This window comes from Aotus nancymaae, unplaced genomic scaffold (genome assembly GCF_030222135.1).
Source record: "Aotus nancymaae isolate 86718 unplaced genomic scaffold, 86718_ANA_hifiasm-v0.15.2.pri h1tg000089l, whole genome shotgun sequence".
Classification (NCBI taxonomy): domain Eukaryota; kingdom Metazoa; phylum Chordata; class Mammalia; order Primates; family Aotidae; genus Aotus; species Aotus nancymaae.
The window spans coordinates 8733612-8757555 of NW_026988504.1; the positions used below are offsets into that span (position 1 = coordinate 8733612).

General features: G+C 55.6%; 1 protein-coding gene across 5 annotated transcripts in view; it reads right to left on the reverse strand.

The window, feature by feature from the left end:
- Nucleotides 1-457: 457 nt before the first annotated feature.
- The window catches only part of TTYH2 (tweety family member 2), a 48775-nt gene continuing 25288 nt past the window's right edge, over nucleotides 458-23944 (reverse strand). Inside the window, exons 5-15 of one of the 5 annotated variants that reach the window (XM_064369583.1) lie at nucleotides 18978-19073; nucleotides 18401-18473; nucleotides 13385-13454; nucleotides 13069-13124; nucleotides 12427-12519; nucleotides 12101-12193; nucleotides 10291-10433; nucleotides 9405-9590; nucleotides 8858-8936; nucleotides 7177-7293; nucleotides 2292-2373 (exon numbers count right to left, since the gene is read on the reverse strand). In XM_064369583.1, coding sequence (XP_064225653.1) covers nucleotides 7219-7293; nucleotides 8858-8936; nucleotides 9405-9590; nucleotides 10291-10433; nucleotides 12101-12193; nucleotides 12427-12519; nucleotides 13069-13124; nucleotides 13385-13454; nucleotides 18401-18473; nucleotides 18978-19073 — 964 coding nt within the window. In that variant the 3' untranslated portion in view covers nucleotides 2292-2373; nucleotides 7177-7218. Of the gene's footprint in view, nucleotides 2374-4813; nucleotides 8708-8857; nucleotides 8937-9404; nucleotides 9591-10290; nucleotides 10434-12100; nucleotides 12194-12426; nucleotides 12520-13068; nucleotides 13125-13384; nucleotides 13455-18400; nucleotides 18474-18977; nucleotides 19074-23944 lie in introns of those variants that run through there. The other 4 variants (XR_010339835.1, XR_010339836.1, XM_064369585.1 and 1 more) reach the window with 4 other exon arrangements.

The window sequence follows — 23944 nt, forward strand, 5'->3', positions numbered from 1 at the left end:
TGGTGAAACCCCATCTTGTACTAAAAACACAACACTTAGCTGGGCGTGGTGGTGGGTACCTGCAATCCCAGCTCCTTGGGAGGCCAAGGCAGGAGAATCGCTTGAACCCCGAAGGTGGAGGTTGTAGTGAGCTGAGATCGTGCCCTTGCGCTACAGCCTGGGTGAGAGTGAGACACTCTTTCTAAAAAAAAAAAAAAAAAAAAGGCAGTGACCTTTAGGGGGAGTTCTGGAGAAAGAGCAGAGCAGAAGCCAGTCCTGTCCCTGTCCTATAAGAGCAGCTAGAGGCCATGCGAAAGCCCCGTGACATTCATTCAAGCCCCTCTTTCAATCCTGGCACGGAAATCGTGACTGGAATCTGCTTCTAAGCCTCCCACCACATGACCTGCCGGAGGGGCCGCTCCATCTTTCAACACCCTCGTTCTTCCCTGCAGCTGAGGAGTCAGAGACGGAGTGCACATTTTAGTACATGTGGTTTATTTCTCTTCCAGGTGAGGCCGCAGGTATACAAGCAAAGGTTTGCCCACCTGGTTCCCTCAGGAACTCCCCGAGGAATCTGTTTAGTTTCCATGCATTAAAAACAACCCTCTAGTTGCCAATAAACTTTAAGAAGCAACACTTTGACATCACAGAGTTCCTCTCTGCGTGTGACGCGGACATACCAGGGTGAGTCTATGGTACATAGTGCGCATGGGTTAATGCAGGTGAGACAGGGAGTCCCGGCTGCCCTGTGGCCTCATTCTGTCGAGGAGGCTTCGCTGGGAGCTGAGGACCACACTGCTGTCCATGTTTCAACAACAGGAGGTTCTTCCAAAACAGAAACAGAACCTTGTCCCAAGCCAAGTCACGCCACGCCCCTGCTTCAGTGTGCGAGGCTGGGGCGCTGCTGTTGTGCACTCCAGGTTGGCAGGAGGTTGGAAGCACCGAAGACCCCAACTTTGGCCTCCCAACAGGGAGGATTGGGGGACATTATTCCCTCCTGGCCAACAAGCTCCTGTGGCTGAGCAGGCCAGGGCCCAGGACACCGGGAGGGGCAGGTGCTGGGGGAGACAGGGCAGAGGCCTATCCTCCTGTGAAGACACAGTGGTACCACTTTGCTAAAACCTTTTCTGGCAAACTTGCTTGGAGACAACAGGAAGGGACTGCTGATGTGGTCATTCGGCTAGTCCGCTAGAGCAGGGAACTCCGGCTCTCCCTCTTGGCTTTTCTCTCCTCTTAAAGATCCTCCCTCCATGGGGGAGATGAACCCAGATCCCTATCAAACGGCAGCCTGGGACAGGATGTCTCACTGATCCTTATTTTATTTAAGAATCGGCTCCTTTCCCTCTCCTCCAGATCTGGAGAACTGGCCGGTGCTAGCAAAATCTGCAAAATTAGTGACCTAAAAACCACGGTGAGGAATGAACTGCAAATCTGTTGTAAAAACTGGAGGTGCTAAGAGTTTCAATTCTTTGGATAATCAACATGTTTAAAACACTGGAGAAAAGAAAGAATTAAAGTCGTTTCAAAGTGTCTGTTCATACCTGAGACTGAGGCTATCTGCAGCTAACACGTCTGCAGCACTGATTCCGGAATAGAGACGAGGTGATGGAGGGTTAGGGGGACAGGCGGAATGCAGCAGGCTCTCACCTCTGTTCCCGCCAGGGTCCACCAGGCTGTGACCCCCCAGCCCCGGAGCCACCGTCCCCCACTGCAGACCTCTCCTGACACCTCCCCTCTATGGCCCAGGAGGAGCCTGTCTGGTCCTAGGAACTCTGATTTGGGCTGTTCTGATCTCATCAGGGGTGCATCTTTCTTAAAGAGCATCTCCTGATCAGTCCTTCTCAGTGTTACCTGCAGGGAACAGAGGACTTAGGTGACTCTGAGTGGGGTCGTCTGGGCCCTCGGCCGTGCTGACAAGAGGCAGAGTCATGGTTGTGGGACAGGAGAGAACATACAGCTCTCCGATGGTGGCGTCTGACCTGGCCCACTCCTCACAGCCACTCCCCTCCTGGCGAGGGTGAGACGGAGGGGTGAGCAGGGCCAGGCAGCCAACTCAGGGATGGCGTCTCTGAGGCGGCCAAGCACCTGGGGGCATTTCTGGTGTGGAGAGCAGGGCAGAAGAGAGAGGCTGGCCTGCGTGGCGGGTCTTTTGCCCCCACGAGGCTTTGGTCGGGAAGCCCAGCTGCTCCTCTGCCACAGCAGGAGGCCTCTTGGGCTCCAGATGTCTTTGGTTTCTATGAAAGAAACGCAGCTTGTGTTTGTATTAATTAAAAACCAAAACGGAAAAAGGAGGCAGGAACCCCTGAAAGTTTGTTAGGCTGGAAACTGATTCCCGTAGTGCCTCAGGTGCTCATCCGCCACAGACAGGTAGGTGGCCCTCATGCTGGGAGAGTACTGCCAGGAGAGAAGAGAGGGGAGGTCAGAGCCGGGTCCACCAGGCATCGCACCAGCAAAGGTTCCGGGGACTTCTCAGAGTGGACCTGGGCTGGGTGTCTTAGGGAATGGGGGAAACCTGGCCATGCCCCCACCCCGTATCCATCAGGACATCTGACTCCAGACCAGCTGTCCGATGTCCACGCCGCCCCAGCATACACCCCCAACACCCAGCCTGTCCCCTCACACTGGGGGCAGCGTCAGGGTGCGGCAGTGCGTGGAGAAGCAGTCAGCAGCCAGCAGGCTGGGGGTAGAGGCCCAGAAACTCAGAGACACAGGTTCAAATCCCAGCTGCGCATCTTACCCTGTGACCTTGGCGTAGGTTCTCCAACCTTTCCTAGCCTGTTTCCCTACCTGCAGTGTGGACCTAAGTGCACTCGGCTCTTACACTGAAAGGGTGAAATGATATGGAGCAGGCAGGAGCCCTAACACAGCCGCCCTCAAACTGGGCTGTGCATCAGAAACACCTGGGGGGCTTAAAAACATCCTGAGGCCCAGGCCACACCCACCAGTATATAAACATGTATATTTTAATTGATACAAAATGCTCATAACGGTGGTGACACATACCTGTAATCCCAGCACTTTAGGAGACAGAGGTAGGAGGATCCCTTGAGCCCAGGAGTTTGAGACCAGCCTGGGCAACATGGCAAAACTCTGTCTCTATCAAAAATACAAAAAATTAGCTGGGCGTGGTGGCATGCACCTGTAGTCCCAGCCTCTCGGGAGGCTGAGGTGGGAGGAGGAGGTACTTGAGCCCAGGAGGTGGAGGTTACAGCAAGCTAAGGTCACACCGCTGCACTCCAGCCTGGCCAACACAGTGAGACCTGTCTCCAAAAAAAAAAAAAAAAAAAAAGACAATGGACATAACATAAAACTAGGCATTTAAAAGAGCCAGCAGTGTTTTTTTTAGCGCTCTTTAGGCAATTCCAGTGTGCATTCAAGCTGGAGAGGCGGTGACCCCGTACAGAGAAGGTGCTCGATTGACCTTAGTCACTCATCCTTGGCAGTGGAGAGGGCCTCTCACTATTTTTTTTTTTTTTTGAGACAGAGCCTCGCTCTGTCGCCAGGCTGGAGCTCAGTGGCATAATCTCAGCTCACTAAAACCTCCGTCTCCTGGGTTCAAGCGATGCTCCTGTCTCAGTCTTCCGAGTAGCTGGTACAGGTGTGTGCCACCACGTCCGGCTAATATTTTTGTAATTTTAGTAGAGACAGGGTGTCACCATGCTGGGCAGGATGGTCTCGGTCTCCTGACCTCGTGATCTGCCTGTCTCGGCCTCCCAAAGCGCTGGGATTGCAGGCGTGAGACACCGCCCCCGGCCAGCCTCTCACTTCATACCCTGCACACAGGCCACCTGGGGATCATGTCCACAGGACCTGAGATTCTACACTTCTAACAAACTTCCAGAACCTGCCACTCTCCTGAACCAGGGAAGTTTCAGGGGTCCAGGCCATTCACATTAGGGGGAACTGAATGCTTCCACCTGGGGTGGGGTGGGGGAGGAGGGAGCATGAGGCTCTCTGACCTAGTGGGTCTCAAGCAGGGGTGTTTTTGCCTCCCAGGAGCATTAGGCACTGTCTGGAGACATTCTGGTTGTCACAGCTGGGGGCTGGGGTGTTACTGGCATGTACTGAGTAGAGGCCGGGTGCTGCTGGACATGCTGCAATGCACAGGAATCCCCCCACCGAGAATGATGCTGCCTGTCAATAGCACTGAGACTGAAGGTGCTGGCCTCGGAGCAGTGGTTCTCCAAGCATGGTCTCCAGAGCAGCAGCAGCAGCAGCTTTACCTAGGAATGTTAGACACAAATCTCTGGCCAGGCGTGGGGGCTCACGCCTGTAATCCCAGTACTCTGGGAGGCCGAGGAAGGTGGATCACCTGAGGTCAGGAGTTTGAGACCAGCCTGGCCGACACGGTGAAACCCCATTTCTATTAAAAATACAAAAAATTAGTCAGGCATGGTGGTGGGTACCTGTAATCCCAGCTACTCAGGAGGCTGATGCAGGAGAATCGCTTGAACCTGGGAGGTGGAGGTTGCAGTGAGCCGAGATGGTGCTACTGCACTCCTGCATGGGCAATGAGAGCGAAACTGTGTCTTGAAGCAAAAAAAAAAAAAAAGCACATCTCCAGGCTCCAACACAGATTTTCTGAATCAGAAACGGGGTGGGTCCCTCAGGCAATTCTGATGCATACGCAAATATAAGACTCTCCTTTTTTATTTTTTTGAGACAGAGTCTCACTCTGTCACCCAGGCTGGAGTGCAGTGGTGCCATCTCGGCTCACTGCAACCTCTGCCTCCTGGGTCCAAGTGATTCTCCTGCCTCAGCCTCCCGAGTAGCTGGGATTACAGGCACCTGCCACCACGCCTGGCTAAATTTTGTATTTAGTAAAGATGGGGTTTTACCATGTTGGCCAGCCTGGTCTCAAGCTCCTGGCCTCAAGTGATCCGCCTGCCACGACTTCCCAAAGTGTAGGGATTACAGGCGTGGGCTACTGCACTGGCCAAGACCCTCCTTCTCAAAGTGGTTTTCCGGAACTTGAATGATAATAAGTTTGTTAAACTTAGAATCCCCCAGGCTCCTTTCCCGAAGGATTCTGTTTCTGTAAGTCTGAAGAGAAGTCCCAACATCAGTATTTTTAACCATTGCCCTCGGTCATTTTTGTTGCTCAAGTCCAGGAAACAATGCCCAGAAGGATAGAAGAGATGATTCCTTGAAGGCGGAGCTGGGGAAGACACACTTCCAGCAAGGGACAGGCAGCATATCCGGATCACCAGGTGTGACGTCACCCACCCAGTGAGATCCCCTGACTGTCCCAGAGAGGGCGCTTGGCAGAGGGAGGAATTTATCCACCTCTCGAACTCACTGGGTGCTAAGGAGGATTTACAGCAGGCACCCTGGGAAGGGTGGGGCGCAGCCAGCTGTGCTGTCTTTACTGGGGCAGACACCCACACTGTGGGGTTCCTTGGTCAGCAGCATCATTAGATACCTCTCTAGGTCCCTTGCTGGAGGTGGAAGGGTCTCCCTGGGGCAGGCTGAGCTGGGCAGGACTGGGCTAGGTCAACTTGGCCAAAGCACTAAGCATTTCTGGGCAGGTCTTAAATCTAGGGAGGAAGGTTTTTTCTGTCCTTGAGCCTTGCAAATAAGGTCAGTTCTTGATTATCTCTGCTAATGGCAGGACGAGTGGCCTGGATCTTTCAAACAGAAGGTAATCCGAAAATCATTTTTATTTGGCATCACAATGCATAGAGTAATGCTTTTTTCACAGCAGATTTCCCCTAATTATGTTGCGCTTAGATTAATATTAAGGTCATTCTGCATTCCTGGGGCCACAGCAGCTGGTGGTTGGAAAAAGGAACCCAGGAGGCTTCTGATTAGTGAGAGAAACTAGGCTGGGATTTCAAAGGTGCTGACTTTTAGGCCGGGCACAGTGGCTCATGCCTGTAACTCAGCACTTTGGGGGGCCGAGGCAGGCAGATCACTTGAGGCTAGGAGTTCAAGACCAGCCTGGCCTGCATTGTGAAACCCCATCTCTACTAAAAATACAAAAATTAGCAGGGTGTGGTGGCACATGCCTGTAATCCCAGCTACTCGGGAGGCTGAGGCAGGAGAACTGCTTTGACCCAGGAGGTGGAGGATGCAGTGAGCTGAGATTGCGCCACCGTACCCTAGCCTGGGCGACAGAGCGAGACTCTGTCTCAAAAAAAAAAAAAAAAAAATGGTGCTGACTTTGAATACGGGTTCAACCAGCTCACTCCCGAGGACCCCAGGAAGAAGGAACAAAATGAGGCTGGGGCTTGTGTTTGTAAAGCTGTGGGAAGGGACAGCAGGCGGTGCTCCGCGCAAAGGCACCAAGGCGGTGGCACAGGAGTGAATGACGGGCCATTGGTTCCAGCAGGCTTTGCAGAAGGCAGAGGCCAGGGATGCTGCTAAACATCCCACATGCAGAGGCCAGGCCCCATAACCTGTGGACATTCGGGGTGCACCACGCTTTGTGGTGGGAGCTCCACCCCAAGGCCGATAGCATCCAGCCCCCATCCCCAGCCCCCAAGTGAGGTGAGGAAAATGTCTCCAGACGTTGCCAAATGTCCCCTGGGGGGAAAATTGCTCCTGAGTGATCCCCTGCTCTACACTGTGGCTCAAATGCCGCCTATTATATAGAACTTTCTGGAATCCCCTAGAGCAGCAGCAAGGACTTCTTTCTGAACCCAAAGTACCTTGTGGCGCTTTCTACGGGCAGCCCTCTCCAGTGCCCCTTCTACAGACTGGAACTTCCTGAAGACAGGGACTGGGTTCCACTTGCTCTTTTCCTGTGTCTGACACTATGATTTTCACCAAGCGCCATGACCGGGAAGCCGACTCCCTGGGTGCCTATGCGTGCAGCTCCTGGGTCCTCAGGGCCCAGGCGTATCATGCTGGTCCCAGGTACTCGGGCTCCAGTGCTTCTGTTGTCCTGTTGGACGTACCCTTTCAAACTACCTGGAGAGGGGCAGTGAAATGCCTTGCCTGGCCCGATGAAGGCAGACGCCTGGCTCCAGAACCCTTCTGTCCACCCCGTGGCAGACTTCTGCCCTGTCTTTGATTTCCCTTGTCCTTTCTTATAAATGCCACAGCTCTGGTGGGGTGTAGTGGCTCACACCTGTAATCTAGCACTTTGAGAGGCCAAGGCGGGTGGATCGCCTGAGGTCAGGAGTTCGAGATCAGCCTGATGAAGCCCTGTTTCTACTAAAAATACAAAAATTAGCCAGGCATGGTGGCGCATACCTGTAATCCCAGATAGTCAGGAGGCTGAGGCAAGAGAATCGCTTAAACCCGGAGGTGGAGGTTGTAGTGAGCCGAGATTGCGCCACTGCACTCCAGCCTGGGCAAAAGAGCAAGACCCTGTCTCAAAAAAAAAAAAAATTAATACATGCCACAGCTCTGTAGAGAAGGTGGGGTGGAAAAAAAATAGCAACAGCTCACTGTCCTGTGGCACTTACTGTGTGGTTCACATGTGCGCTTTGATAACAATGAATCCGTCCCATGAAGTATGTGCTAGTATTCTCATATCCATTCTATAGCTGGGGAAACTGAGGCAGAGAGAGGCAGAGCGCTTGTCCAAAGCCACAGAGACCATAAGCGATTAGCTGGGATTTGAACCCAGGCATTTGGCATGGGAGTCTGTGTCCCTGACCCTTGACGGTCCATTCACCGTCTGCAGCTCTGTCTCAGTCGGTATTTCCGTGTCCTTTGGATACTTCTCTGTGATGAGACAGCAGGGTCTTTTCTTCTTAACCTGCCCACCCCTCGTACCCTGAGCTCCTCCCTTGAGGCTGCATCTCAGGTACCCAGGCTGGAGGTGGTGGGTGGACAAGAGGCACAGACCCCACTTGGGCACAGTCCTAGGGACATGGGGAACTGAGATGGACTGAGGAAGGCTGTGTCCGGGTTCAGCCCTCCCAGACCCGCCACCCCAGCTGACCCACCCTCCAGCCCAGGGGAGACTAAGGGTTAAGGTAAACAGACATCTCTGATGCAAAAAGGAAAAGAGACCCCCTCTCTTCTTGGAATATTTCCTTTAGAAAACTTATCATTGTAAATAATTTCTGTCTTTTGAGATGTATGCAAACCCTCTTAAAGGCCGACTATGGTCCTTGCCAGTGTTACAATCCAGGGATGGTTCTTAGGTCTGGGAGCCATCTCTTGGAAGTAGAACATCAGGAGGACAGCACTCATCTCCTCCTCAGGGACAGTTCACTTGTGGGCCTGGCTCCAAGCTGTAGCTATCTGATTATCATGGAAATAGGAGTTTTATTTTTCCTCTGGATAAAGGCAATTAGCTGGCCAGGTGCGGTGGCTCAAGCCTGAAATTCCAGCTCTTTGGGAGGCTGAGGTAGGCGGATCACTTGAGGTCAGGAGTTCAAGAGCAGCCTGGCCAACATGGTGAAATCCCGTCTCTACTAAAAATACAAAAATTAGCTGGGCATGGTGGTGCACACCTGTAATCCCACCTACTTGGGAGGCTGAGGCAGGAGAATTGCTTGAAACTCGGGTTGCAGTAAGCCGATATTGCACCACTGCACTCCAGCATGGGCAACAGAGTGAGATTCCATCTCAAAAAAAATAAATAAATAAAGGCAATTACCTGGCCAGAATGGCCACCCCAATTAGTGGGTTTTGCTGTACTACTGTGACAAACAGTGCCATCAACTCCTCTTGCTGGATGACAGGTATGCAGTGGGCTGTGTTTTGTTCCCGCCCAGCCAGGGGAAGGAGGGAGATTTCTTGTGTCTTTGCAATCTCCTTAGCGGACTGCCTGGGATACCCATGATAGTCTGGTTTAGTGCTTATTCAAGAACAGAACTGTTTCATTCTTTTCTGCCTTTGTGGAGAGGATTCACTGGGTTGGCAAGAGGTTTTCTCTTTACGTGTTACCCCGACAAGGAAGGGCCAGAGCCCTAATTACCGTAGGCGGAGGGGAGGCTCTCCCGATGAGCGGCACATTCTCGTAGCGTGGGTTCCTACCAAAGAGCATGGCTTGGTTCCTGCAGGGTGAGAGGAGAGCTCAGGAGGGGACGGCGTGGGAGTGGGGGTGTGTGTAGATTTCTACAGGAGGGCCCCATGGGTGAGCATATGGGAGCTGGGGGATGGAATCGGACCACAGATAGAGTGGAGGGGGTGTGGTGGGCAGACATGGATAAGCGCCTTGGGAAGCCTGGGGATAAGTGGCTGATGGGTATGGCGGCTAGGAGCAGTATGGCCTGGAGACATGCAGCTTCTCAGGCCTGGGGCCCGTCCCACCAGCTCATGGCAGAGGCTGCTGCCCGACACCCGTGGATCTTCCTCCAGCACACGTGGATGTGGAGGGGTGACCAGATGCTCCCCAGGGGCCTTCCCTCCAGACACCCCGTGGCTGTAATGGGGATGGTGGGCGGTCTTGGGGGCCTTCCTCCCCCTCCCCGCCGGTGTTGTAGGCCCCCACACGCTGTCTGGGTAGTGTGTGCAGCCCATACATGTACTCGGAGACGGGGGCGTTGGAGATGGTCTGGGCCGGGGGCTGCAGGCTGGTTTGGCTGCCCAGGCCGCTGCTGTAGCTGCAGAAGCTGTGAAGCTGCCCCCTCGGGGGATTGTGGGCCGCCATGCGCCAGGCTTGGGGGTTAAAGGGGTCATCATCATCAATGTCATTGTAGTCTCTGTTTCTAGAATAACAGGTAGAAGATGGCCAGCTGTGAAGGGTGAAGGAGGCTCCGAGGCAGCTGGGTGCTGTCCTGCTTCCCTGCCTTCCCTCCCAGGACTCTCTCTGGCCACGCGTGCCTCCTTGAGACTCCTCTAAAGCATGGTCGCCAGCCCTGCCGCCTGCAGACCATTCTGGCCCACTGCCAACTTCACGACCAGCTCTTCCGGGCGCTCCACCATGCTGACCATGCGCACGTGGGTCCTCCCTACCCTGTGTCCTCTTGCCTAGTCTGCCCATGGGGTGTCTACACAGTCTTGTCCCTGTTCATCTCGTCAAGGGGACTGCAGGTTCCCTGATAACAGTGACGCCATGTATCCTTGGTATCCCCGGGGCACCCCTCCCAGCACCAGGAACTCTCCTCACTCCAGATCGAAAAGTCCGGGTAAGAAGAGAGGAGAAGGGAGCCCAGGCTGTGGCCTGAGGGTTGTCACCACCCTGGACCCAGCTCCTGCTCTGGGCCCCACCGAACTCCTTTGCAGGGTCTGTCTGGACTCGGGGAAGCTTCTGTAGAAGTCAGACAGCCTGCTGAGCTGAATGCCTGGGCCCTCTGCCACCCTCCTCAGTCCTGGGTTATCAGCTCAAGCGCAGAGCAGAGCCCAGTCCTCTGCCTGCTGCCCTCCCAGGAGCCCCACAGCTGGTGGTGTCCTTACTAGGCAGCCCACCTGGTGGTGAAGTGCTTCCAGGCCCTCGGGCCCGCGCAGATCATGGTGGAGAAGGCGAGGGCGGCCAGGAGGGAGAAGAGGCCAAGGTAGAGCAGGCCCTGAAGGCCATCGTAGCAGACGCCGGTAAGAGCGTCCAGGTAGTCCTGGAGGAAGAGGAGGGACACACAGCTGGTGAGGAGTCGGGGCAGAGCCTGGACCTGGGGTCTCCTGGCCGCTTCCCATCCTGAGTGCCTTATAGTACCATTAAGGGTCCCCACTCTGGAGCCTAATACAACAGGCTTCTTGGGTTCACCTGCAAACATTTGCTGAGCACCTACTGTGTGCTAGGCACTGAGAAGCTGGCTCTGAACAGAGCAGATGAGGTTGCAGGGTGGGGAACTGAGACGGGGGCACTGAAGCTAAGGCCAGCAGGGCAAGAAGCAGCACCCCTTGAGAAGAGGGGGCAGAGGGGGCAGACTTGGCCTGTTCAGGAAAGAGAGAGAACACAAGCCAGCAGGAGATGAGGCTGGAGGGGCTGGGCCACGCTGGGCCTTGCCGTGCAGGAGAGGAGTACGGACTTCTAAAAGGGGTCAGAAAGACAGCGGAGGGTTTGGGAATGGAAGGGATGTGATCCAGTCTATTTTGCAAAAGGACTGCTCTGGCTGCATGTGTGAAAGCTCATGGGTGGTGAGGGGGCAAGAGAAAGTGGGAGGAGGCCACTGTCTGCTGCAGGAGCAGGACCCAACCATGGTGGAAGCCGTGGAAAGAGAGAAATGGATTCAGGGTACAGCTGAGATGACAGCTGCCAAGACTTGCTGGGGATTCGATGCAGAAGGGGAAGGAGAGAAGAGACGGGGTGACTGCCACGTTCTCAGCTCTGAGGTCAGACTACCAGGATCCAAACCCAAGCCCCTGATGTGCCAGCTCAGGACTCTTCAGTAAGCCACTTTATACACACACGCGCACGCGCGTGCACACCACACACACTTCCCCTATGCACACACACGACCACACACATGCACATACCACAGATATGTACACACACGTGTGTACATCAGCACACACACCACACACACGTACCCACTTACATACACACCACACACACACACAAATGCACACCCACACCACACACATGCACGTGCCCACATCCACACACACACAGGCACACACACAGAAATAGCTATATCTGTGCATCTGTCCATCCACACACACATATGTAAATTTCCTAGGAAACAGCATGTGTTTCATGGTGTTAACAGTGAGGACTCAATGACATCCTGGATATAAATGCACAGAACAGGGCCAAGCGTGGAGCTGACAGCCATGATGCCAACGAAATCCATATGGGATGTGAAGGCTGTCGCCATACCCTGGCTCACTGCTTGGGAGTGGGGGGCTGTCACGTGCTCCCAATGTGTCTCCTGCATCATTGTGTCTGTCTGATATTCCAAGTTCCTGGAGGGATGACTCTGGCAATGGGACTGCGACATCCACTTGCAACCCAGGGAGACAGATGTGTTGACCAAATGGCCAGGAGTCTGGACAACGGGGAACAGCCTCCCTTGTATTGGTCAGTGTCCCCCCAGTGACCCAGAGCCAACCAGATCCAACCCTCCCATCCCTGACCCCTGGGCCCTTGTACTGAGTTTCCCTGTCTCAGGCCCTGGAGAGAGGCCAGGCACCCCTCCCTTCCCTCTGTCTGGCTTCAGCTCCATTCCTGGGCCCGAAGGGGGTCCAGGCCATTGCTCTCCTTGGCCTCTACTGGCTTCTTTCTGGAAGAGGCCTGCTAGGTGCCCTCACCCTCTCCACGTGTCCCCAGGGCCCCCAGCACCTTGTGCAGCCCTCGGCAGTCCAACATGGCAGTCAGCTGGTGGAGGCTGGACTCCGAGGAGTTCAGCAGGAGCTGGATTGCAAGCAGGTCTTTCTGAAGTGGGAAGAGAAAGAGAGGCTGAGGGGCTGTGGGGGAGAGCTGACGAAGAAAACCACCACGGCAGCTGTGCTCAGGGGCCTCTAGAGCCCAGGAAGGGAGCTGAGTCAAGGGGAGGGAGTGCAGAGAGCCAGCAGCCAGCTGTGCACAGCCTGGCCCTGGGGCTGGGGCAAGGGAAAGGGCGGTCAGGGCTCATCTGGGGCTCCCCAGTTCCCGCAGGGCTGCCTTACCTCTGCGGTGGAGAAGAGGGGCACAGCGAACTGCAGCAGCCCTGCGATTTGGATCTGCATGGTGGTGAGCGCACGCTGGAAGGTGGTCAGTGTCTGCGCCAGGAGAGACACAGCCCCGCCGTGAGCCTCCATCTCCCAGGAGCCCCACGGGCGGCCTAGCGGCCTGTGCTCCCGTCCCTCCCACTTGGCTTCAGCTGCACAGGCCCTTCCACTCGCAGGAAGGCTCCCCCCCATCCCTCTGGCTTCTTGAGAGTTGCACACACTTGCAGGAAGTCTCCCGCCATCCTTCTGGCTTCTTGAAAGCTGCAGTCTTCTCCCTGCTTGCAGCTCAGATGTGGTCCTCGGACCAGCAGCCCCAGCCTTGCCTGGGAGCTTGTGACAAGTGCAGAATCTCGGCCCCACCCCAGAGCTCCTGTACGGCATTTGCATGGGAACCAGTTCCCCACTGAGCTGCGCACACGGTAACCACCGATCCAGAACCCATGACCAAGAGCACGGCCCCCTTCACAGAAGCAGCTAATGAGAGGACCACGGTGAAGCAGGGAAGGTCCCACCACCTCTGCTGTCCTGCTGAGTGGTAGGGCTTAGGGTCAAGAGGGAATGAGCTGATGGAGCGGCTGAGGGCAGGGTGAGGGGCTGTACCTGCTGGAAGGGGCTGCTTCCACTCTGGCTACAATACAGGTAGTAGCGAGTCACCTCTGCAGGGCAACAGCATGGCGTTAGGCAGCTCACAAATGATCAGATGAGATCTCTATCATCCTTGGCAGCCAAGCCAGGCCTCCCTCCCCGTCCCCAAGCTCCCAAGGGAGGCAGTTTCTAGGAAATGGCCTAGAGCATGAGCTGGACTTGAAGTTCAGGGCTGACGAGGGGTTGGATGGCTACAGGGCTGAAAGAGGTAGGCAGGGGCACACTGCCCGGCCACCCATGCATCCACAGCAGTGGCCCAAGAACGTGTTACCCGTGCTGATCTGGCCCTCCGTGATGTTCAGGATGAAGGTGTCAGGAGCCACACAGAAGTCACTGGTGCCCTGAGTCAGGGAGAGAGGGACAGGGTGGAAGAAAGTCAGACACCAGGACATCGGGTCCCTGAGAGGAGCCAGGAGCCCAGCACCCCAGCCCCTCGAGTTACCTCCCAGGTGGCAAAGAGCAGAGTCTGGAGCCAGCCTCCCGGGTTCCAACCTGGCTCTGCCCCTTCCTAGCTGTTACTTTGGACAAGTTATTTATTCTTCCTGTGCCCCAGGTGCCTCATCTGTGACATGGGGGTGATGCTGTTCACCCAATGCCTGTAGTGTTCAGAAAAGTGACTGGGGCAGAGAGCATGCTAACGGTTACTCTTACTTCCGAACGCCTCTTCTGGGACAGACCCTGTGGGCCAGCATCCTGGGCCCCAGGGCAGCTGCAGGCTGTGTGCAAAGGAGTTCATTATACCATGGCCCCATTTGCTCATGTCTGCTTTAATGTTTTGTCTTGCTATGATCAAATCCTACAGGCACTGGTGGGCAATCTAGGAAGGCTCCCCTGAACTCTTTTTAAAGACTGAGGTTGGTGCTGAAGCATCTGTGAGCCTTGGGTGCAGGTCCTCACCTGCCGAGACACAGGGTAGGAAGGGCACGGGGCTGAGACGCCATTTACGAGCTGGAGGAGTTGGCCCATAGCACGGCCTGGCTACGTGATTGCTAAGGCCCATGCAGCAGGGTGGGAACAGACACAGGCCCCAGGAGAGGCGACAGCAAGGACACAGCCTCCAAGCCAGGCCCACCCCAGATCTGGCCTGGGGTGCTCTGGGGACTGGATAAAGGGGGCCTCTGCCTTCCGGAGCAGCCAGGGAGAGCTCCGGTACCCTGGCCTGTTCCTAGAGGCCTCTCCTTTCTCTGGAGCATGCTCCCTGGGCAGGGGACCCCTCTGAGTGCCCTGTTCTGCCGGTGGCCCCATCCTCCTTCAGAAGTCACTGCCTCTGGGGTCCACGATTGAGCATCACTCACCCACTTGCTAAGATGATAGACATTTATGGAGCACTTACTCGGTGCTGTGCAGGGTTCTAGCACCTAGAGGTAAGTGCATCACAGCACTTACGGTCTAGAAAATGTGTGTATAGCGAGGGTGGGGAATAACATGCCCCTCTAGAGACAGAGCTTCCCCAGAGTCCCATGTGCATGCATGCAGGGACATGGACACACACACACACACACACACACACACACACACACACACACACAGAAGCATGCACTTGAATGCACTTAAGACCCTGAGAGAAATGCTTTATATACAAACCACTAGCATTCATAATACATCACCCTGGCCTATTATTACCTATCAGAGCTGCAGTGCCAGCAGGCCTGGTGGTGTGCCTCCACCCCCCGGCTAGAGTGGCAGAGGGCAGCCAGGCCCAAGTGGAGGATGGGGAAGCCTTGGGAAAATAAAGAGTGAGGGCACCATCTCAGTTTGGGTCACCCCAAGAAGTTTGAGAACCAAGAAAGGAGAGGGACAGGAGGCCCTGGTCCAAGGCTGCACAGTGACGTGGTCTTCCTGCCTCCTTCCTTCCCCTCCTAGGCCAGGCTTGTTCTTCACGCCCCTCAGCCCCGCTGGAGCCTCCATCCCTGGGACAGGTGCATAGGATGGCTTGGAGTGTGGGACTCAGCAAGGAGTCAACTCTCCTGTGAAGACAAGCACCTGTGTGTGTGTGCATCACATGTGTGATGTGCACTTGTGTGTGTGTGTGCATGTTGGTATGGGTGGCTGTGTCCCCACCCAAATCTCATCTTGAATTCCCACATGTTGTGGGAGGGATCCGGTGGGAGGTAGCTGAATCATGGGGGAAAGTCTTTCCCACGCTGTTCTTGTGACAGATAAGTCTCACAAGCTCTGATGTTTTTTTTTTTTTTTTTTGAGACAGAGTCCCACTCTGTTGCCCAGGCTGGAGTGCAGTGGTGTGATCTCAGCTCACAGCAACCTCCGCCTCCTGAGTAGCTGAGACTGCAGGCATGCACCACTATGCCTGGCTAATTTTGTATTTTTAGTAGAGATGAGGTTCCCTCATATTGGTCAGGCTGGTGTTGACCTCCTGACCTCAGATGATCCACCCCAATCGGCCTCCCAAAGTGCTCAGATGACAGGCGTGAGCCACTGTGCCTGGCCGATCTGGTGGTTTTTGAAATTTGAGTTTCTCTGCACAAGTTCTCTCTTTGCCTACTGCCATCCATGTAAGACGTGACTTGCTCCTCCTTGTCTTCTGCCACGATGGTGAGGCTGCCCCGGCCATGTGGAACTGGAAGTCCTATTAAAGCTCTTTTGTAAATTGCGCAGTCTTGGGTATGTCTTTATCAGCAGCGTGAAAACAACTAACACACGTGTGCATCACTCAAGCCACGGTGATGAAGATGACAGGAGGGGACAGGAAGGAAGCACTGAGCACAGCTGGGGCAGGTGGGAGAGGCTGCCTGGTAACCAGCCCAGGCGATGGCTGAGCCGGCAGGCAGTTCCTGAGAACAGAGGTGAGGGCCTGAAGCAGCCCCCGTGACCCTACCATGATGATGCTGAATACACAGGAAGCCAGTGGTGGCCACTGTTTACTGGACATTTTCTGTGTGCCTCCCAGGATTAACCCACTCACCTTTTCCTACCAACAGCCCTTTGAGGTAAGTCTTATTATCTTCCCTACTCGCCTAGGAGGAAACTGAGGCACAGAGAGCCCCAGTAACCTTCCCGGGGTTCCATGCCGGGAAGGGGTGAAGGGAGGATGTGGGCCTGGGCAGGGTGGCTCCAGAGGCCACACTCCCACCCTCTGACTCAGGGAAAGGCCTGGCTGCTCCTCGGCTGGAGCAGTCCCCCGGAACGCTCTGTCCCGTGCTCGGTGGCCAAAGCACTTGTGACAGCCCTTGCCTCCCCCTCACGGCTGAACCCATTTTCTCCCCCTTCCTTCTTCCAGGGCTTCCCACCGTCTCTGGCTGCTCTAGCCCCTCATCCCAGGCACCTCCTGGCTGGCAATGCTGATCACAGGGGTAGCCCCTGGGCCTGGAGGCTCGGAGCTCCGCTGTCAAGTCCTGTCCACCCTCCTCTCCCTGCCTTACCCGGAGCAGATCTCTGGGCAGTGCTCTGTCCTCATGGAGTCCTTTCTAGGGACAGGGAGGGGTAGGAGGTGGGTGAGGGGAGGCCTTGTCAGTCCTCTGGCCCCACGGCTGCCAAAACAGGCCTCAGAGAGCAGGGTGGCATTGCGAGGCCACACAAAAGTTCCCCACAATAACCCCGGGACAGCCGGCTGCCCTCCCCGCCCCCCTGGCTCCTCCTCACCCGGCTTCCTATTAAAATGCAGCAGCATCTCCAGCCCCATCAAAGGCCCATTCAGCTCCACCGCCCGCTCCCCCTCTTGCACACAAGGCCCTGACTAGAGGAATTAGGGAAATGGCCTTTCTCCCCAGCTCCAAGCATTCCAGGGCGCCTGGCTGGGAAATTAAATGGCCTCTGGTTTTCGTGAACACCGAAGCCTGGTGAGAGGGAGGAGCCCCCACTGGGAGGGGAGGCTACCAAAGGGCAGCTCACGGTGGAAGCTGGAAGCCACCGCTGCCTCCAGAAGGCAGAGGCTGCCCAGAAAGCGGGACTGTGCCCTGGAGGAGCTCATCCTGTGCTCCCTGCGGCTTCCTTGTGTGCGTCCCTGGCCCCAGAGGAGAGGCTGCAGGCCGGGCAGCCGCGCACGTCGCCCTGGCCAGCAGTGGCACTGTTTACAGCCGTCCCAGCTCCTCATGCTTTCAAACATGACCTGGGCCTTTTCTCTACCAGTCCTTGGCCTGTGGTCACTGCACTGGGTGGCGGGGAGCAAAGACAGGAGACACCCCCTCTTCTCCCTTCTGCACACGCCTCTGCCTAAGGTAGTGCCAGAGTCCCTGAGGGGACTATGTCCATGACCAGAGCTGGTGCCAGCCCCCAAGTTGCTGGGCAAGGCATGAGTTTGGTTAGGGAGCTTCTGGTACAAGCCACCCCCATCTTATCCTATCAAACCCCAGGTCGCTAAGGGCAGGACAGATTGCATGTCCTGGGGGTTAGTCTGTGGCCCTTGAATCAGAGAGGGGTTCCTTGAATTCCTCTGGTAAATTGTGTTTTTTTCTATCACATGCGTGCATGAACACAGACGCTCGTGTGCGCGCGCGCGCACACACACACACACACACACACACACACAGTGTGCCTCCCCTGTATTGAAGCCTGGGGTTGCAGTGATCTGCCCACAAGTCTCGCTTCCAAAGGCTGGAACTCTGTCAACAGCAAACATCACGTCCTCTTGGCTTCCGCACCGCCAGCATCTTGTACCATCGAGTGCCACCCAGCAAACAATGTCAGCTGAGCGAATGAACAGCCTCATGCACACGGCTTACTGCCAGCCATAGGTCCATTAAAGACCATGTGTACCCACATAGGAAGCCCCGACCTTTTCCTTTTTTAAACCGTTTTGAGGCACCACTTCCAGAAACATACAGCATGTGTGCTTCAACCCTGGGAGTCCCGGGGCATTATGATGGAAGGCAAGTCAAACGCCACCTTCTACAGTCCCAGGGCCTGGGGAGCTGGCAAAGCAGCAGCTTCTGATGTGGGAGGGCTTCCTCGGTCTGAGACTCGGACCTCTACCCATCCTCATGAGACCCGGTCAGTTCTTCATACTCAGAGAGAAGCCCCTGGTCACCCAGGCACGCCTAAGCGTAAGCATGCCTGGGTGGCCGGAGCGTCTCTTTGGATGTGAAGCATAGACGTCTCATCCTGTCTCTGCCCCTGGGCAGGTCTCTTCCTTTCTCTGGGCCTGTTTCCCCATCTGTAACAGGAGGGGCCGGTTCAGATGACACAAGTCCCTTTGGTTCTGAGATTCTGGGATTCTAGGTTAGGAGCTGGGACTGGAAGCTGGCCCTGCTTGGAGGCTCTAGGCAGGACACATCCCCAGAGTATCCTGGCAGACCACCCACTACCCACCCCCACCACTCCCCCAACTCACCACTGCCACAGCGGCATCAGCAGCCAGGGACGCCCAGCTGAAGAGCAGGCTCAGTGCCCCGCAGCACAGCATCCTAGGAGACAGGCAGGTGACAAGATTGGCAGGTGGGAGTCCCCTTCCTCCCAGTCTTCTTCTCGCCCACCTTGGCCCCCAAGCCCTTGCAATGGATCCAAAGGCAGCCTCAGTCCCTGCCCTGACATGGGCTCTGCTAACTCCTAGGGGAGGACCATGGAGCCCAGGTCCTTGGGGTTAAAGAGACCCAGGTGTAAGAGCACAGGCCAAGGGGGCCGTGTTGGCTAAGACGGCCAGAGGCTCTCAAGCGTGGGCCCACGTTTCTCAGCTGCTCAGCAGAGTCAGGCCCAGAGAAGGAAAGCCTACTGCTTCCTTGTTTGGTGACCAGATGGTGAGCTGGTGGCTGCTGTCTCACTCCTCTGCTGAGTGCTGAGGATAGGGCAGAAGGTGGCCTCAGGCAGCCTGGCTGTTGTCCCCACACTAGAGCTGGCCAGGCCCTCGTCTCTCTCTGATGATGGCATCTCGCCCAGCTCTTTGTCCCAGGTCCATGGGTAGGAATACTCACGAGGCCAGGAGACACTTGGAGCGCTTGGCCAGTCCCAGGCAAGCCATGAGGCAGATGACCAGGTCCAGGATAAACAGCAGGAGGTAGGAGAGCCACCTGGGTAGAGGGCCAGGGCCAGTCAGCGGCAGCAGGGCAGAATTCCTCACCTGCTGCCCACCTGGGAGGCCTGCACGGCAGCCCTGGGGCCACTGGACGCTTCAGTACGACACGCTGCCCAGAGCCAGCACACACCCGGCATGCGTAGGCTGAAGGCTCCGGGGCTGCACCCTCACTGCTGCCTGGACAAAGCCGTCACTTCCCACTCCTGCCTCCACCTCCAGGCTGAGTGTCAAAACCAGCACGGTGCACTAGAACTTTCCCCAGTGAAGGACTAAATCCCTGCTGTCCACCCTCTTTGCCACTCTCCACAGGTGGTTACTGAGAACTTGAAATATGGCTTGTGCAACTGAAGAAACATATTCTAAACTTCACTTAATAATTTTAATTAGATAGCCACATGTAGCGGGGCTGCCACCCTGGACAGAGCAGCTTTGAAGTGTCTTTCTGCAGCCTCCCGGCAGGCATCTCCTAGGACCCTACCTCCCTTTACCTCTAGAACTCTCAGACAGCATCAGACCAGCCAAGTTCTCATGTTTGTAGCCACAGATCTAAGACAGCCCCTAAGGTGCCTGCTTCTCTGACAAACACAGCCTGGCTCCTCAAGGCCTCCCATCTTGCCCCCTCGCTGGATGGGATCCATAACTTAAGACTCTCAGGTTCAGGTGGGACACAGTGACTCTCACCGATAATCCCAGCACTTTGGGAGGCTGAGGCGGGCGGATCACCTGAGGTCAGGAGTTTGAGACCAGCCTGGCCAATATGGTGAAACCCTAACTCTACAAAAAATACAAAAATTAGCCAGGTGTGGTGGCGCGCGCCTGTAATCCCAGCTACTCAGGAGGCTGAGGCAGGGGAATTGCTTGAACCTGGGATGCAGAAGTTGCAGTGAGCTGAGATCACACCACTGCACTCCAGCCTGGGTGACAAGAGTGAGACTCCATCCCAAAAACAACAACAAAAGACTTGTAGGTTCATTTTAAACATTTGTGCCAGGCACTGAGCTTGGCAGCAGGGATACCCAGGTGAATGGGCTCGTTTCTGACCATCAGAGAGCTCAGTGTGGAACCTGGGAGGCTGAGTCAGGGTACCTACAGCCCCGCAGTCCTCCAAACCCCTCCAAGCCCCTCCTTCCTCTGGCCTTTTTGCCCCCGAGGCTGGGCTGATGGGGAAAGGCAGTCACGCCCCAGCTGGGAGGCTTGGTAAGCCACTTCACCCCTTGAGACCTTGGTTTCCATGTCTGTAAAGGGAGATGGAACCCCTCATCTCACAGGGCCAGAGTAAGGATTAAGCACATGCTAAATACAGAGGTTGATGGGGCAAGGCAGTCAGGGACTTCAAAGGCCCTGCCATCCTGTGTAAGGCTGACCGAAAGGATGGAGAGGCAGACCCAGGGTCAGGTTCAGCAAGTTTATTTTAACCTGCCAGGCTGGCTCACCACAGGCAGTGAAGGCAGCGGCCTGGCTTACAGATTATGGGGGTTATATAGGGGGTTTGCAGGTAGCTGGGAGCTGTTTTAAGAAAAACCACATTTTGGTTTTTAGGGGCTGACATTCTGCTTCACTGGGTTAACATCTTGGGTTTGAGAACCGGGTGTGATCACATCCTGGAACCTAGGTGCCCTGCTTACAAGGCTTAAGGCTGTTTTGTTATAAGCTTGGCTTAGCAGCGGCGGGGTGGGGGGGGGGTGGTCTATGGGCTTGCTTTGCTATAACCCTAACATGCTGCTTCTCCAGAGGACAGGCTGGAGAATCCAAGTACCCTAAGCCCAAGGGCACCGAGAAGACCCCAAACAAATGCCGCCATTCCTTTCCCTTCCACGCAGGTCCCCAAGGTGGTCCTCACAAGGCAGCGGTGGTCTCCCCTGGCAGCCATGCCCTCTGCCCCACGCTGGGCACCAGCGGGAGAGTGGACAGAGGAAGAAGGGCACAGAGACAGGCGCTTCTCAGCCCCCAAAGAGGGAAGTATTTGGATCTAATTTCTCTTGATGTAAGAGCCAAGTAGAATTTGCTGACCCCTCCTCTCCAGCAATGGTTCTCTGCTTCACTAACACCATAAAGGGGAAGAAGGAGTTTGGAGCGTGGGCAGGGAGTGCCCTGGAGTTGGCAGAAAGTGGCAAAGAGGCTCCGAGGGAGCGAGGGGAGGGAGCAAGCTGGAGCCCCCAGCAGCCAAGGGAGGTTCTTTCTGACTCCCCTAATCGAGGCTCACTGCCAACAGAAGGGGATAATCAAAGCCCTTGTCCCTGCACAGAGAAGGGGGCAGCTCACACTAGGCCTCTGGGTTCCCAGAAATGGAGCCGGGGGCTTTGGGGAGTGGGCAGAGCCTGCTGCCACCAAGAAGTCAGTTTCCTTAGACTCAGCTCAGAGCTGGAAGGAACCTCGCAAACCATCTAGTGTTTGGGTCACATTCTTATTTTTATACACACACACTCACTCACTCACTCACTCACTCTCTCTCTCTCTCTTTCTCTCTAAAGACTGGGTATCTCTATGTTACCCAGGCTGGTCTCAAAGTCCTGGACTCAAGAGATCCTCCTGCCTCAGCCTCCCAGGCTGGGATCGTAGGCGTGAGCCACGAGGCCCAGCCAGGATCCCATTCTACAGATTGGAAAACCAAGGCCATGGTGGGGAGAGCGTGGCCCAGGAATTCCACACCGCCTACATCAAGCTTGCTGCAAGGGACACAGCCAGCCACAGGGCACCTCTCAAAATACTCACTTCATGTTTCACACTTAAAGATTTCTTCTCACCACTTGCCTCTGCTCTGCAGAGCAGCAGGAAATCCAGTTATGGGTGCCTCTAACCCACTCTCTGCGGCTGTGATTCATTGAATGCATCTTCCCTGCCTCCACGCCTCATGTTGTCAGGGGTTCCTGGAAACAGCTCCTCTAGGCGGATGTGTTTTCCCAGAGGAGCTGGGCGAGGACTAGGGGATGTATTCCTAACCCAGAACTCGGCTCTGCCTGCCAGGGACACTCCCGCCCGGCTTCCTCCTCCCCCAACTGTAGCCTCCCAAAGAGAGGAGACCCTTGGCGGTTTACCTCCTCCAATACTTCGCCCGGCCTTGCATAAAAGTGCTGGGAAATATTTGTTTTGCTGCACGGCTATGCTTAAGGACTATCTCAAAAGCAAAGACGGGGGCTCTTCTGGGGAGGGCTTTTGTTCCAGAGCAGCTGAGGTGAGGGGAGTAGCCGCAGATGGAAGCAAAGACGAGGGAAGGGGCAGAACGTCATTGACATTCAGGAGCCATAGGTGCCAACCTTGGACTAGACCTCTGCTGGGATTTTTTCTGAGACAGAGTCTCACTCTGTTGCCCTGGCTGGAGTGCAGTGGCGCAATCTCAGCTCACTGCAGCCTCTGCCTCTGGGGTTCAAGCAATTCTCCTGCCTCAGCCTCCAGAGTGGCTGGGACTATAGGCATGAACCCTCACACCAGCCAATTATTGCATTTTTTGTAGAGACGAGGTTTCTCCATTTTGTCCAGGCTGGTCTCGAATTCCTGGCCTCAGGTGATCTGCCTGCCTCAGCCTCCCACAGTGCTGGGATTACACGCGTGAGCCACCGCGCCCGGCCAAACCTCTTCTGCCTCAACCTCAGTAAGGAGTGGGGAGCGGGGGATGGGCTCACAGGGGATCCTGTCAATCACCCGTGCTGAAATAGCCGACGTGCAGTTGGCACCATCCTTCCACTATTTTAATAAAATTGCCTTAACAATAAGCCGCCTTTGACATGTAAATTCCAACTTATTCCCTGAGTGCCATTATCAAAGTGCCCACACGAGGCCCTTAAACGTACACAGTCCTCTGCTAGGTGTGCTCAGAAAGAAAAGCAAGGTCAGAATGGACACCTTTGCCTGACATAAGATTCCAAAGGCTCAGGCAATGAATGGCCCACGTGTCAGGAGACTCATCGGATACCCGTTTTGGGGCCACAGGAGGTCACAGTCTGTCCTGAGAACTGGCAGTTTCCTTCTGTCCCTTGGGAGGAAGGCACTTTTGCCCATGAGCATCCACCTTCTGGGGAGCGGGACCAAGCTCCCCTCAATCCAGAGCATCCAGGTCATGGTGGAGACGCAGGGGATGGACGGGCTGGGGAGGCAAGGTGTGGGGAGGACCCTCAGAGCTGGGGACTTCATGAGCTCCCTCTGCTCAGGGACCTGCCATCTCCTATTTTTGGGAAGGGGAGAGCCCCCTGGACTCAGTCCAGCAGTGACCTCCTGGGGTGGGGCTTTATGACACAAGGGGACACAAATCCAGAAAACAGGAGTAACCTGTGCAACTTCAAGCTAAGGGCTCTGACTTTCGTCAATGGCTTGGAGAGAAGCCAACAAATGGAGGGAGCGGGGAGGATCCAAAGAGCTGATCCCCGCTCCTCATGACTCATTCATCCACTGCCAGTGTGCCTCCTCCATGCTAGGCCCAGGCCCTGGGAGCATGAGCCCATGACACTATTCAGCCGGGAGCCTCCCCAAAGCTCGGGGCTGCTGCCTCCTTCCTGGGCTCTCCCCAGAGCGACCTTCACTGGACCCAGCACCTGGAGAGGGGCAGCAGGTCCCTGCTCCGCCAACCGTGTCTGGTGCCTTTGCCTGGGCTGGGGTTTGGTGAATTTGGAGGCCGGGGAGAGGTAAACAAAGCCCAGAGGTCAGATGACACAGGTATGAGTTTATACACCCAAGTGAGGCTGGTGTCCCTCAGCCCCCGTCACTCCGATTCTACATAAGTGAGGCTGGTCTGGGTACGGTGGCTCACGCCTGTAATCCCAGCACTTTGGGAGGCCGAGGTGGGAGGACTGCTTGAGGCCAGGAGTCTGAGACCAGCCTAGCCAACAAAGCAAGACCCCTGTTTCTTTTTTTTTTTAATTGCATTTTAGGTTT